The sequence below is a fragment of the Oryx dammah genome, unplaced genomic scaffold (genome assembly GCF_014754425.2).
Source record: "Oryx dammah isolate SB20612 unplaced genomic scaffold, SCBI_Odam_1.1 HiC_scaffold_27, whole genome shotgun sequence".
NCBI classification, from domain to species: domain Eukaryota; kingdom Metazoa; phylum Chordata; class Mammalia; order Artiodactyla; family Bovidae; genus Oryx; species Oryx dammah.
The window spans coordinates 131,077,695-131,089,850 of record NW_024070211.1 but is presented as its reverse complement, the minus strand read 5'-3'; the positions used below and the strand labels follow the sequence as shown (position 1 = coordinate 131,089,850).

The 12,156-nt window shown below is 57.4% G+C and overlaps 1 protein-coding gene across 1 annotated transcript; it reads right to left on the bottom strand.

Moving 5' to 3' along the window:
- Positions 1 to 1,497: 1,497 nt before the first annotated feature.
- On the bottom strand, positions 1,498 to 11,750 carry PROC (protein C, inactivator of coagulation factors Va and VIIIa). Its single transcript, XM_040227840.1, is given in 9 exon segments — positions 1,498 to 2,181; positions 3,302 to 3,419; positions 4,337 to 4,485; positions 6,593 to 6,820; positions 6,823 to 6,966; positions 7,085 to 7,109; positions 8,648 to 8,814; positions 10,301 to 10,387; positions 11,675 to 11,750. Coding segments are annotated over 9 exon segments (1,539 nt in total). The 5' UTR covers positions 11,721 to 11,750; the 3' UTR covers positions 1,498 to 1,606.
- Positions 11,751 to 12,156: the final 406 nt, after the last annotated feature.

Genomic DNA, 12,156 nt, shown 5'->3' with positions numbered 1-12,156 from the left:
GCCCTCTGATGCCCTCTTGCAACACCTACCATCTTACTTGGGTTTCTCTTACCTTGGGCATGGGGTATCTCTTCATAGCTGCTCCAGCAAAGCACAGCCACTGCTCCTTACCTTGGATGAGGGGTATCTCCTCACTGCCGCCCTTCCTGACCTTCAACGTGGGATGGCTCCTCTAGGCCCTCCTGTGCCCTCACAGCCACCACTCCTTGGACATGGGGTTGCTCCTCCCAGCTACCGCCTCCCCTGACCTTGAACTCGGGGTACCTCCTCCCCGGCCGCTGCCCCGGACCTCGGATGTGGGGTGGCTCTTCTCAGCTGTCGCCCCTGACCTCGGATGCGGGGTGGCTCCTCCCGGCCATCGCCCCTGGCCTTGGACGCGGGGTAGCTCCTCTCGGCTGTTCCTGCGCCGTCGCAGCCTGGCACTCTCGGCCGCTGCCCCTGACCTCAGACATGGGGTAACTCCTCTTGGCCGCCGCCCTTTGGGCATGGGGTCCTCCCGGCTTCTGCCCCTGACCTCGGACATGGGGTAGCTCCTCTCAGCCGCGCTGAGTGTGCCGGTCGCAGCCACCTGCGCTGAGTGTGCCTGGTCGCAGCTGCAGTCACACATTAAAATGACCTGAGGAGTTCTAAGTCTTGGTTCCCCACCTAAATCATCTAAACCAGAATCTCTGCAGGTGAAATTGGATGGACATGTTTTTGAAAACCCCTCAGGAGATTCAAAAGTACAGTGAAGGTTGAGAACCACTGCTGTCAATCTAATCTTCACTTTACTAATGCCTAGAAAACAGAAGTGACTTGCCTGAGGCATACATAGAGTTAGACTGATCTGATGACTTTAGACTAATTGTTTTGGCTTTATCTCCCCACTATCCCTTTCTGTTGGGTGCATCCTAACTTACTTCTTGGTCTCATTCAGGTACGCCTATAAGGCCAGGTCAAGACAGAGCCTCTTGTTTATTGATTGTGTGACATTGTTCTTAAACAGCTTCACCACTTACAGTGTGAGCTCATTCTGGACTCAACCAAGCCCTCTGGGTCTCTGGCTCTTCCTCACACCAAGCCAATGCTGGCCTCCATAGCCAGCAGGAAGAGAGGGGGACAGCTGAATGGAAGTCAGACCTAGTTTGGGTCTTGGCTTCACAATGCAAAATTTCCTGAACCTGTTTCTTCTCCTAAAATATGAGCTGCAATCTGTACCTTCAGAGGCGGATTTACTCTGGATCTGGATCCCTGACTCACACAAGCTCCTTCCAAAGTCCTGGAAGGGGCTCTCACACTTTTGTAGTCCCATTTTGTATTCTTTTTCATTAAGCGAGCTTTCCTACATGTTACCAGCTTCAGATGCCACAAACCTCGGACACGCTCCTTCCTACCCCACAGAGGTGCTGTAGGGGTTAAATAAGATTCTGTTCATAAAGTGTGGGGCATGCAGTAGATGCTCCAAAAATACTTCCCTCCAGAGCAGCCCAGAAAAGGGTTGAAAAGATAGAGCCGTAGTTGGTGTGCTTGCAGCAAGCCCTTTTTAATGTCCAATATCTTGCCATTCAACAATCCAGCCCCTATCCAAGGGTGTCCTCTGGGGTCCAGACACAAGTGACGGGGGATGCTAAGGCACCTGGCTCTCAAGAGGGGCCTCAGCTTTGATGTGGCCGTAGATCCAGTCAAGGTAACGGCTGACTTTGGTGTAAACGCCGTAGTTGTAGAGGCGCCCACAGCCCTCACCCCAGCTCACCAGGCCCACCAGGAACCAGGTGCCACGGAAGAAGGTGACCATAGGGCCCCCGCTGTCGCCCTCACAGGCATCCCTCGAGTTCCCGAGGATACCAGCACACAGCATGTTCTCAGAGATCTTGTTTTCCATGGCGTGGATGCATGCATTGTACGGGACCACGGGGATCTTGATGAAGTTGAGGATGGACGAGCGGTTTTTCTTGGTCTCGTCACGGTAGCCCCAGCCTGTCACCACAGTCTCCTGGCCGACCTGGGTGAGCTTGCGCTCAGAGAGGCCACTATCCGGGAGGCAGATGGGCACGATGGTCTGCGAAAGAGTGGCAGGCTTGGCCAGGTGGAGCAGGGCGATATCGTTGTCACTGGTGCTCTTGGTATAGTTAGGGTGGACGATGACCTCCTTGATGTCCAGGTCCACCTCCCAGCTCTCCCAGCGCCGCATGTCATACTCCCCTGCAGGGCAGAGGGGCTGTCAGAGCGAGCCTGGGAGAACGTCCTTCCCCAGCGGCCCTGCCGAAGCTAACAGGACTGCCCTGCTCCTGTGGGCCCTCGTGGATGGCAGGGAATGGGTCCACAGTGGGAGAGGTCACCATGCATCCCTGGCAGGTCCTGGGCCACAGGGCTGTGCCTCAGGTCCCTATCAAGTTAACAGCCTACGCGTGTCTGTCCTAAAGGGGCAAACACTGGTCTGAATTCAGGACTGGCTCAGAGACGCAGCAGTGAGGCTTGGGCAGTGGCCAGCAGTGGGCAGTCAGCAGGGAAGCTCCCTGGAAACCTGGGACATAGACCAGAGCCTTGAAGAGAAAATAGGGCGCCTGCTGAGGTGGGGGCAGGGAGGGGCAGCAGGACCCAGAGGAGGGTCAGCGGGACACAGGCTGTAACCAGGGAGAAAAGATCGGGGTCACACACAAGACACGAGGTCTTCTCAGGTAAGGCAGATGGCTCTTGGTGCGTGGCGGTGGGGCTCTTAGTCCAAGCCCAGCCCCATGGGAGGCCACTGGCCTTTGGTTGTGCTGGACATAATGGCAGAAAGTGTGGGTCTGGTCAGTCATTCTCAATACATATCTTTTTCCTTCTTTTTTGCATGATTGTTGGAGTGAGAGCCCCCACCCCCAGAAATTGGTAGAGTGGGGCCCAGGCTTGGGGAGCCCTGGGCTGGTGCAGGGAAGCAACTGACTGCTGTGGGAGATGCCAGGGCTCCCCACTGCACACTCGATCCTTGTCAATCTGTGTGAAGCGCGGCCCTGAGGCCAGGCCATGTGGACACCTTCTGGGTCTCTGCGCCCAAGGTGCTACACACAGCCTGCTCCACACAGTGAGAGTGAAGACATAAGTATGTGTTTAAGCCTCTCACTTGCAAACACACATATGTAAACACCTGGCCACCAGATTCAAAGAGAACCCCTTACGTGCAAACTTACCTGGTGTCATGGTGTCTAAAATCCCACCATGGGAGGAGTGGTCTGGGAGCACACAGCCCTCTTCCCACCAAATGCCTTCTGCGTGGGTTCAAGCCCCCCAGAGACCAGGCTCCCCAAACCCAGCCACCCTCCAGCCTGCTTCCAGCCCGCACCAAGCCTGACGATGAGCTTCTTATGGTTCTCCAAGCAGTGGGCCACCGTCAGCACCCAGGAGATGTGGATTAGCACTGCCCCACACACCAGCTTCTTCTTGGAGTCCAGCAGCACTGCCTGGAAGGGGTGGCGGGGTGGGCAGTGACTTTACAACACAGCTTTCTGACAGCTCCGCTCAGGCCCCCGGGGTCTTGTCACAGCCCTAGGTATGGTTCTCAAGCTCAACGCACTGGCTGCATAAGTAGGGCTTTCCTGGGTTCCCTGGTCACACAGCGTGGACTTTTGGGCACTTTCTCCTCTGCACGTTTGATAAGAGTTTGCCTGTTCCAGGGTGTCTTCCCACGTTTGCCCATGCTCTTCCTGTAATCACCCTCAGCAGCATGCAGAGAGTTCTTCCTACCCTCGATGGCTAAGGCTGGGCCTTGAGTCCTCTGGGTAGCTTTTGAGGCCCCCAACAGCTCTTGGGGGTCCCCCTCCAGGTTTCCTCAGCCACTGTCCTGCCAGCCATCCCAGCCCTGGTCCCGTTGGGTTGCTGTGTGTTTAGGATCCTGACCCTCCTGGGGGTGAGATCCCCAAGACCTACTAGTCCCCAGGTTATTGATCTCTGGGGACCCTAACCCCCAGTGCCTGGGAGTCAGACATCAAGTAAGTGTTAGTTTCCATGGGGAAACTGGAGAGGGACTCAGGGGTCAAACCTCCCTCCTAGCCTTTTGCTATGCAAACACTGTTCCCCTCAGCCAGGCCTCTGCCTGAAACACCACCAGCACAGCATTATCTTTCCAGCTAATTCTTAAAGCTATACTTCTTCCTGCTTGCTCTGCACCCAAGGGTGCTGTAGATACATACAGCTGTGCCCACCCCACCCTGCCCAACCGCTCCTCTCTCATCAGGTTAGCGCTATCTTTCTTTGGGACTTAGCACTGCCTCCCCTACGGCGAGCAAAGGCTCACTTCCCTCCCCACGGATGCCTCCACAACAGGAACTGGGCTCAGCGACTCCTGACCCAGATGGTGATCTGTTGCCTCTCCTCTCACCTGCCAGGGGCTGTCTCCCCATCTAGCCTCCTGTCCACTGACAATCCGTGGATCCAACTGGTCTTTTTGGTCGACTTGGTTTGTGTCACGTTTCAAGGTCTTGCGTTTTTTCTCCATTCGCTTCCCTAGCCTCCCACAAGGGAACGTCACTGAAGGCAGGAGAAAGCAGCTGAGTGCCTGCCAGGCACTGCTCCCAAGACTGCCCCCCATGTCTGTCTACCTCCTGCAAGCAGCCTCATTTACTGCCCTGTAGGATAAATGATGCTTAGACATGTAGTTCTATCAACTTGCAAAGCCCCTCAGGTCAGTCAGTCGGTTAAAAAACAGCGCCACTTAATGGCAAGAGTCAGACCAAGCAGCATCTCTGCCCAGTGGCCTGTCCTTAGGCAGCTTGTTCAAGTTCTAGGAGTTCAGTACACCCCAGGGCTGTTGGGAGTAATCCCTGGGATGTGCAGTGAGCTCTCATGCTGGGATGTTACCAAGCTCCTAACAGAGGTAAGAATTCATGAGTAGGGGGAGATGGGCACTCCTGGAGAGCCTTAAAGTGGCTCTGAGCACAGTTGTGCGGTCCTCTGCCAGGAGGAGAGAGCGCAGAACAGAACTGAGGCCAAGGCCCTTCACACTGGGTTGAGAGATTCAGACTTGCAGGAGCAAGAGGAAGCCATCAGCAGGGAGAACAGTGACAGCAAATGGAGATGAGACAATAGCAACAAAACTCCAGAAGCTGAGGGGCACAGTGACTGACTTGGTCGTCTGAGGAAGCCGAAACCTCAGCCAGTAGCAGGAGCTACAGTAGCAGGCTGCTTCGCCCAGAGATGCCCAGGAGGCCTCCATGTGTGTCTGAGGGAGCTGTGCAGGAAGTATGGCAGGAATGTTGAGAGTTTGTCAGAGAACCTGCCAGAGCCCCAGGCTTCTGTCTCGACCCCTCATCAGTGACTTGACTCCTCTCTGACGCCCGCAGAAGACCCTAGGTGTATGCTCTGAAGAGGGTGAACCAGACACTGTGAGCTCAGGACTCAAGGAGACGCCGCAGGAAAGACCGACACGCTAGGCTGGCCAGAGAAAGTCGCGCAGATACCTGCAGACTGGGCAACAGCCAGCTCCTCTCCCCTGCACCCCCACAAGGGGCTGGAAGCCAGGCTGCGACCACCCAAGCATGAGTGTGGATGACTCCTCTCAGAAAATGGCCTAAAGACCTAAGAATCTGGGCAACAGGGTCCTGTCAGTGACTTGAGCCTTCAGATGGTCTCACAGAAAAGTCCACTGGCCAACAGGCTCAGCAGGTCTTTCTTTGAAACATCCTGTGACTCTCTAATTACTTCAAAAGGAAAAGTTAGATTTTCTGTTTTTTTCAGTAAAAGGACTATAAAAGGACTGGACTAAAGAGTCGTGGTAAGTTCCCCCAAAAGAACACAGAATCAAAGAGATGGAAAACAGAAGGAAGAGATCATAAAACTAGAAAATCAGCCCAGGGGGAAGAGATCTGATTAGAAGACGCAGAAAGGGAGAACAGAGAAAGCAGGAAGGTCAAGCCACCAAGGAAGTAACTAAAGAAATGTTCCTAGAAGTAGATGTGAATTTCCACAAGAAAAAGGTGCCACACAGTGAATGAAAGAAGACCCACCCTGAGGAACGACCTGCTGAAATTCATGGTAAGAGTTGCAAAACTCCGATTGCTGTGCAAGTATATAACTCTGATAGAAATTAAAATGTACAAAAAGGAAAACAGAAAAGAAGCTTGCTCTCTCTCTCTTCAGAGAAGCCAGAGGTAAAGGGAGGTGTAAAGCCATCCAAGACGGTGGCTCAGCTGGTGAAGAATCTGCCTGCCGATGCAGGAGACGCAGGAGACTCGGGTTCAATGCCTGGGTTGGGAAGACCCCCGGGAGAAGGAAATAGCAACTTGCTCCAGGATTCTTGCCTGGAAAACTCCAGGGACAGAGGAGCCTGGTGGGCTACAGTCCATAGGGTCGCAGAGTCAGACACGACTGAGCATGCACACGTTAGATGTGGAGGGTGCTGGAGCCTCTACATCCGCTCATCCGAGGAGACACCTCTGTGCTCCTGCCCCAGGAGGCGTCCCCAAGGTGAGCGGTGGCGCCTGGAGAAAGTTGGGCAAGCGAAGGAAAGCGCGGGCAGGACACTCGCGACACCCGTCGGGGGACCCCCTCCTTCTCCCATCTCCCTTGCCGAGGACTCAGCCCGGTGGCTTGCTCACCGCCCGGGAAATCCCGTGCGGTCCCCGTTGAGGGAGCTCACCCTTGGACTCGCAGAGCTGGTGGTCGTCCTGCAGCCGGTAGCCGGGCGCGCAGCTGCAGTGGCGCCGGCCCTCCTCCTCCAGGCAGTAGTGGGCGCAGCCGCCGTTTTCCACCGAGCAGTTGGAGAAGCGCGCCTCTGGGCAGACACGGAGGGCGCCGCCAGGGCGCCGAGGCTCTACGCGCCCCGCCGGCTACGGGCCCGGGGAGGTCCCCGCCCCGCCGCCCCCGCCCCCTCACCGTGCAAGCAGAAGCGGCCCTCCCAGCCCTCGGCGCAGTCGCAGCGGAAGCTGCCCAGGCCATCGATGCACTTGCCGCGTCCGCAGCACGGGAGGTCGCACGGGCTCCCTGAGGGCCGCTCCTCGCACTGGTCCCCGTCTGCGACGAGGGGTGAAGAGGGCGTCACCCGGGCCGCCGGCCGGCTCCCGCTTCTCCAGCGACCCGGAGCCCCCCGAGGGGCACAGGTATGGCGGCCCGAGGTCTGGAGCGCACTCACCGCTATACTTGGACCAGAAGGCCATCTGCGGAGAGAAGTGGCGGCATCAGGGGCCGTCAGCCCACCTGTGTAAATGGGGAGCCCCTGGGACCCCTCCCCGCGCTGGCCCAGGTCCAGCAGGGCAGCATCTAAACGGGCAGGGGAGCGATTATCCCACACGAGGAGGGGTCAACCCCCTCAGCAGGGGAGGGGCGGGGCGGGGAGGCAGCTGTATCCTGAGAAATGCCAGGCTCCTCCTTGCCTCTCTGGCCATCTCCACATCCCGTACCTGACCCCCGTGCCCTGGAAGCTTGCTCTGGGTGCTGGCTGCCACCAAAGCAGCCGCTGCGGCAGCAGGGACCCAAAAGCTCCCCCACCCCCGGCGTGCCCCGCTCCGTCTCTTTCCAGCCCCTCCGTCCTTTCTCAACCTGTCTGGTCTCCCTGAGCCGGTGCGCTCAGAGCTGAGTGACCAGCAGGACCTTGGAGGTGAGACACAGCTTGCTAGTTCAAGAAGTCTGCTTTTGTAACCAGGTTTGGGCTTCCCTGGTGACTCGGTGAACAATCTGCCAGGAATTCAGGAGACCCGGGTACGATCCCCGGGTCACGAAGATCCCCTAGAGAAGGAAATGGCAAGCCACTCCAGTATTCTTGCCTGGAAAACCCCATGGACAGAGGGAGCCTGGCGGGCTACAGTCCCGGGGGTTGCAAGAGTCGGACACGACTTGGTGACTAGAACCACTGTCCTGGTGGCAGTTCTGCTGCTGGGCTGGGACCACCATTCCCTGAGATCCACTGCTTGATGCCCAGGCCACAAGCCCCCTGCTGGAAACCCAGGTTAGGTGGGTGTGATGTGCCCAGGCCATGCCTGCAGAAAGCCACCTAGGCATCTGCTGAGGAGGCCATTTGAGGAAAGAGTCAAGGTGGTGGAGGAGGGCAAGAGAAAAAGCCATCCAGAGTTCCCCCTTCAGCCCTGAAAGCCCTGAGTGGGAGGGCATGCCTACAGACAGCTTGAGGGGCCCCCAGGTGGTGGCACAGCCCCCAGGTCCCAGAAGCTAAAGTGAGCTCTTGAAGCTGGAGGGGATCCGAGCCTTGTATCAGGAAGCGACCTCCGGGGCCAGAGAGGATAGACCCTTTCCTTAGATGCCCTGAGCAACCAGGTTTCAGCCCTGGAGACTCTGAGGCACAGAGTGAGTGCGTGCAGAGACATCAGAGTCTTGGGTCGCCTGATGAGCAGTCAAGCAGGGGTGCGGCGTGGAAGCAGGGGTGGCCGTTTGGCCACAGGGAGAGAGGAGAGGTGAGGCAGTGGTGGCCAGTTGCAGGTGAACTGGGGCTGAATGCCTCCCGTGGGACTGAGTGGAAACCCAGCCCAAAGCTTCCCAGACTCTTCATGCTCATTGCAGAGCTGTTTCTTGGAGTCCTGTGTGCCCTGACCAAGACCATAGGGCCATTTACTCCGCAGCTGCACCCCAGCAAGCTGGGAGGGCAAGGGGCTGGCGTCCACTGCCCCCCTCCCAAGGGCCCCAGGCTGCTCCTCCAGGTCCCACCCCTGAGCCTCATGCTCTGCACCCAGTTGGGCGGCCTTACTGTGTCTTCCGTGTTTTGGAAAATCTCCCGAGCTTCCTCGAACTCACAGACCTCCTCTGAGCACTCACGCTCCACGCTGCCAGGCCGCAGCTCCTCCAGGAAGGAGTTGGCACGTTTGCGGATCCGCAGCACTTGGTGGGCACGCTGGCTGCTGGAGAACACTGAGTCTGGGGTGGGGATGGGGAGCTGACTTTGGTGGGGGGCCTGCCGCGAGGGGCCCCCACTGGGGAGAGACCCTGGGGAGGTTTGTATCTTGGGTCCCCTCCTCCCCTGCTCTCCTCCTTCTCCCGAAGGAGGTGACAAGTAATCTGAGGACAGGACGCTTGACCATTCAGAGTGCGTGCGCTAAGACCGTCAGACCTTCTGAACCCAACCCAATCTCCATGTGACCTTGAGCCAGCCTTTACCTCTCTTCACTTTGGTTTATTCATCAAAAGACAAGGATGAGATAATCATGTAAAACAAATAGCACAGTGCCAGGCGCAGAAAAGAGCAGCCAGTGACCAGTGCCACACGCTACTGCTATTACTGGGCTTCCCTGGGGGCTCAGCTGGTAAAGAACCCGCCTGCAGCGCAGGAGACCCGGGTTCCATTCCTGGGTCAGGAAGATCCCCTGGAGAAGGGAAAAGCAACCGTTCCAGTATTCTGGCCTGGAGAATTCCATAGACAGAGGAGCCTGGCAGGCTATAGTCCATGGGGTCACAGGGTCTGACGCTATTGAGCGACTTTCACTGCTCTTGGTATTGTTCAACTGCAGAGTTAAATGGGCTTCCCTGGTGGCTCAGAGGTTAAAGCGTCTGCCTCCAATGTGGGAGACCCGGGTTCGATCCCTGGATCGGGAAGATCCCCTGGAGAAGGAAATGGCAACCCACTCCAGTATTCTTGCCTGGAGAATCCCATGGACGGAGGAGCCTGGTAGGCTACCGTCCACGGGATCGCAAAGAGTTGGACACGCTGCCACCCGGGGAGCACCACGATACCCCCAGGCTCTGAAAGGTGTCTGCCTTGGATGCAGGGGGATAGCTGCGGTGGAGGGACCGACTTGGGGAGTGTAAAAGAGAGGCTCGGGGATGCCGTGGCCAGGAAGGGCATCCTCAGGGAACGAAGATGTGCTGGAACTGAGTCTGGCCTTAGGAGCCACACTGACCAGGGTTGGGGGTGGGGAGGAAGACACCCCAGGCAGAGCAGCCTCTCAAGAAGAGGCAGAAATGTAAGAAACAGCCTGTTGTGGCCCCAGGAGGTGGGGGAATGGCCTGCCTAATAAGCCAGGCGGCTCATTTCTCCCACAGGCCTCCCCTCCCCCTGCACTCTGGCCTCCGGTTCTCGGCTGTGTGGATCAGGGAGCAGCTGAACAGGGCAGCAGATGAGCATTTTAGGAGGAGAGGCCGCCCTGGGGTAGTACGGGTGGCAGCTGGGCCTGGAGTTCACACAGCTGAGGGAGGGAGTGGTGGAGAGGGAAAGCCAGGGGTCTGTGTGACCACTCCCCACCGGGGAAGAGGAAGGGCGTGCCCCAGGGGCTCCGGGTCGCCATCTCAGTACCCAGACCCTGCGCACCCTGCTGCTATCTCACCTCACCCTGAGGCTCAGAGGGGATGGCGAAAGGTATGAAGACCCCGAGGGTCCCAGGGAGTGGGGAAGGGGAGAAGGCCTTACCGGGAGGAGCTGGTGTGCTGAAAATTCCCCAGACAGTCACGAACAGTAAGAGGCTTGAAAGCTGCCACATTCTGAAGCTGCAGCCACCTGTCTGAGGAGGACTTCTGAGCTTCCAGCAGCCCCACCAGGCCCCACTCTGCCCACCGCCACCCCCTGCCCCCACCGTGGGAGCTGAGTGAACAAGCCTCCTCTGGGTGTGTGTGTGCTGGTCGCCAGGGCAGAAGCTGGGGTCAGGGGTCCCTCGTCACTATTCCTTCCGCTTCTCTATACAGAGCTAAGGTCACACGCCCTGAGTCTGCAGGGTGACGAGAGGAAGTGGAAGGGGCAGCAACCCAGGGAAGATCAAAGGGGACTCGGCACAGAAGGGTTTGTGCCCTCCCCTGATGAGGGCTTGGGGGTGGCGCCTCTGCCAGTGTACAGACCAGGCCAAGAGTAATAACTAACATTTACTGGACACTCATGGTGCCTTTCGAGCAATTTGTACCTGGTTCAGAGGGCGGGTCACCAAGTCAGAGCGAATCCCAGCTCCAGGACAGGGTTGCTAGGCAAGACCCCTTACTGCTCCTTGGTCTCCTTGTTTGTCAAATGGATGGGAAAACTGTATTTCTGCCTTATCTGGTTCTTGTGAGAATTAAAATGAGTTAATCTACATAAAGCTACTGAATAGGTTTGTGCATAGCAAATGCTCAGTAAGCTCGAGCTACTAGTATCTCAGCTAAGGCTCACCCCCACTCAAGAGGTAGGTATTCACCGTGTCACCCCATTTCACAGAATGGGGATTGAGGCTCACAGGAGAGAAGTCACTCTTCAAACACTCCCAACCAGGAAGTGGAAGAGTTAGTACTCAAGCTCAGGCCCGCGTGGCTCCAGGCCTGGAACTTTGACCCCTGCCCCAAACCACCAGGCAAGCCCCAAGGCCACAGACATAGCACTTCAGGCCAGAAACCTAGGCGCCCCGCTGCCCCCCAGGCTGAGAGGGCGCTGCACCAGGAGCCCCTCTCTGCTGACCTCCCACCTCCCACCTTTGCTGACTCCCTCTGAGGCTAGTTCTGACTTTTATTTAAAGGGTTTAGAAGTAGAGGTGGGGGTGGGGTGGGCACCCCCGGGGCTCCAAGCTGCCTCTGGTGATGGCTCAGATCTGGAGGCCCTCAGCCAACTCCCACCTCCTTCAGAGTCTGGGAAGAAGGCCCCTGGGAACCATGGCACCCAAGCCCGAGGAATGCCAACCAGAGCTTCGGCCTGGCTGCTGGCAGAGCTGCGATTTCCTTACGCCAAGCTCCAGCCAGCTTCTCGAACCCTGGCGAGAAGATCCCACCTTCAGGCCTGCTCCCCTCCTCCCGCCCCTGTCACAGACCTGCCTCGAAGGGGACTTACTGGGGTGGGCCACGGAGAAACTGCAAGGTGGCCCTCCTGCCGCCATGACAGCCTGGAACTCGAGTTAATCCACAACCACAAATATTTGCTTGGCCCTCGGTGCAGAGGCCTCCCTCTCCACAGATAAACAAACAAACTCCCAGCTCAGGACAGCTCTGTTTGCCCCAAGCCCCCTGTGCCCCAGCAGTGGGAGGGAAGCAAGGGCAGGCACCTCCAGGCGTGGCCTCATTGTAGCCTCAGAGCAGCTGGCCAAAGGAGGGACACTGTCCCCTTTTCGCAGATGAGGACATTTTTGCCCAGTGCTATTGCCGTTTGCCTCAGATCAGCACAACTGATAATGTTATTTCACCAAATCTAAGATGCCACTGGGCTTCCCAGGTAGGGCTAGTGGTAAAACACACACACAAACCTGCCGATGCAGGAGATATAAGAGATACGGGTTTGGTCCCCGGGTTGGGAGGATTCCCTGAAGGATGTGGCAA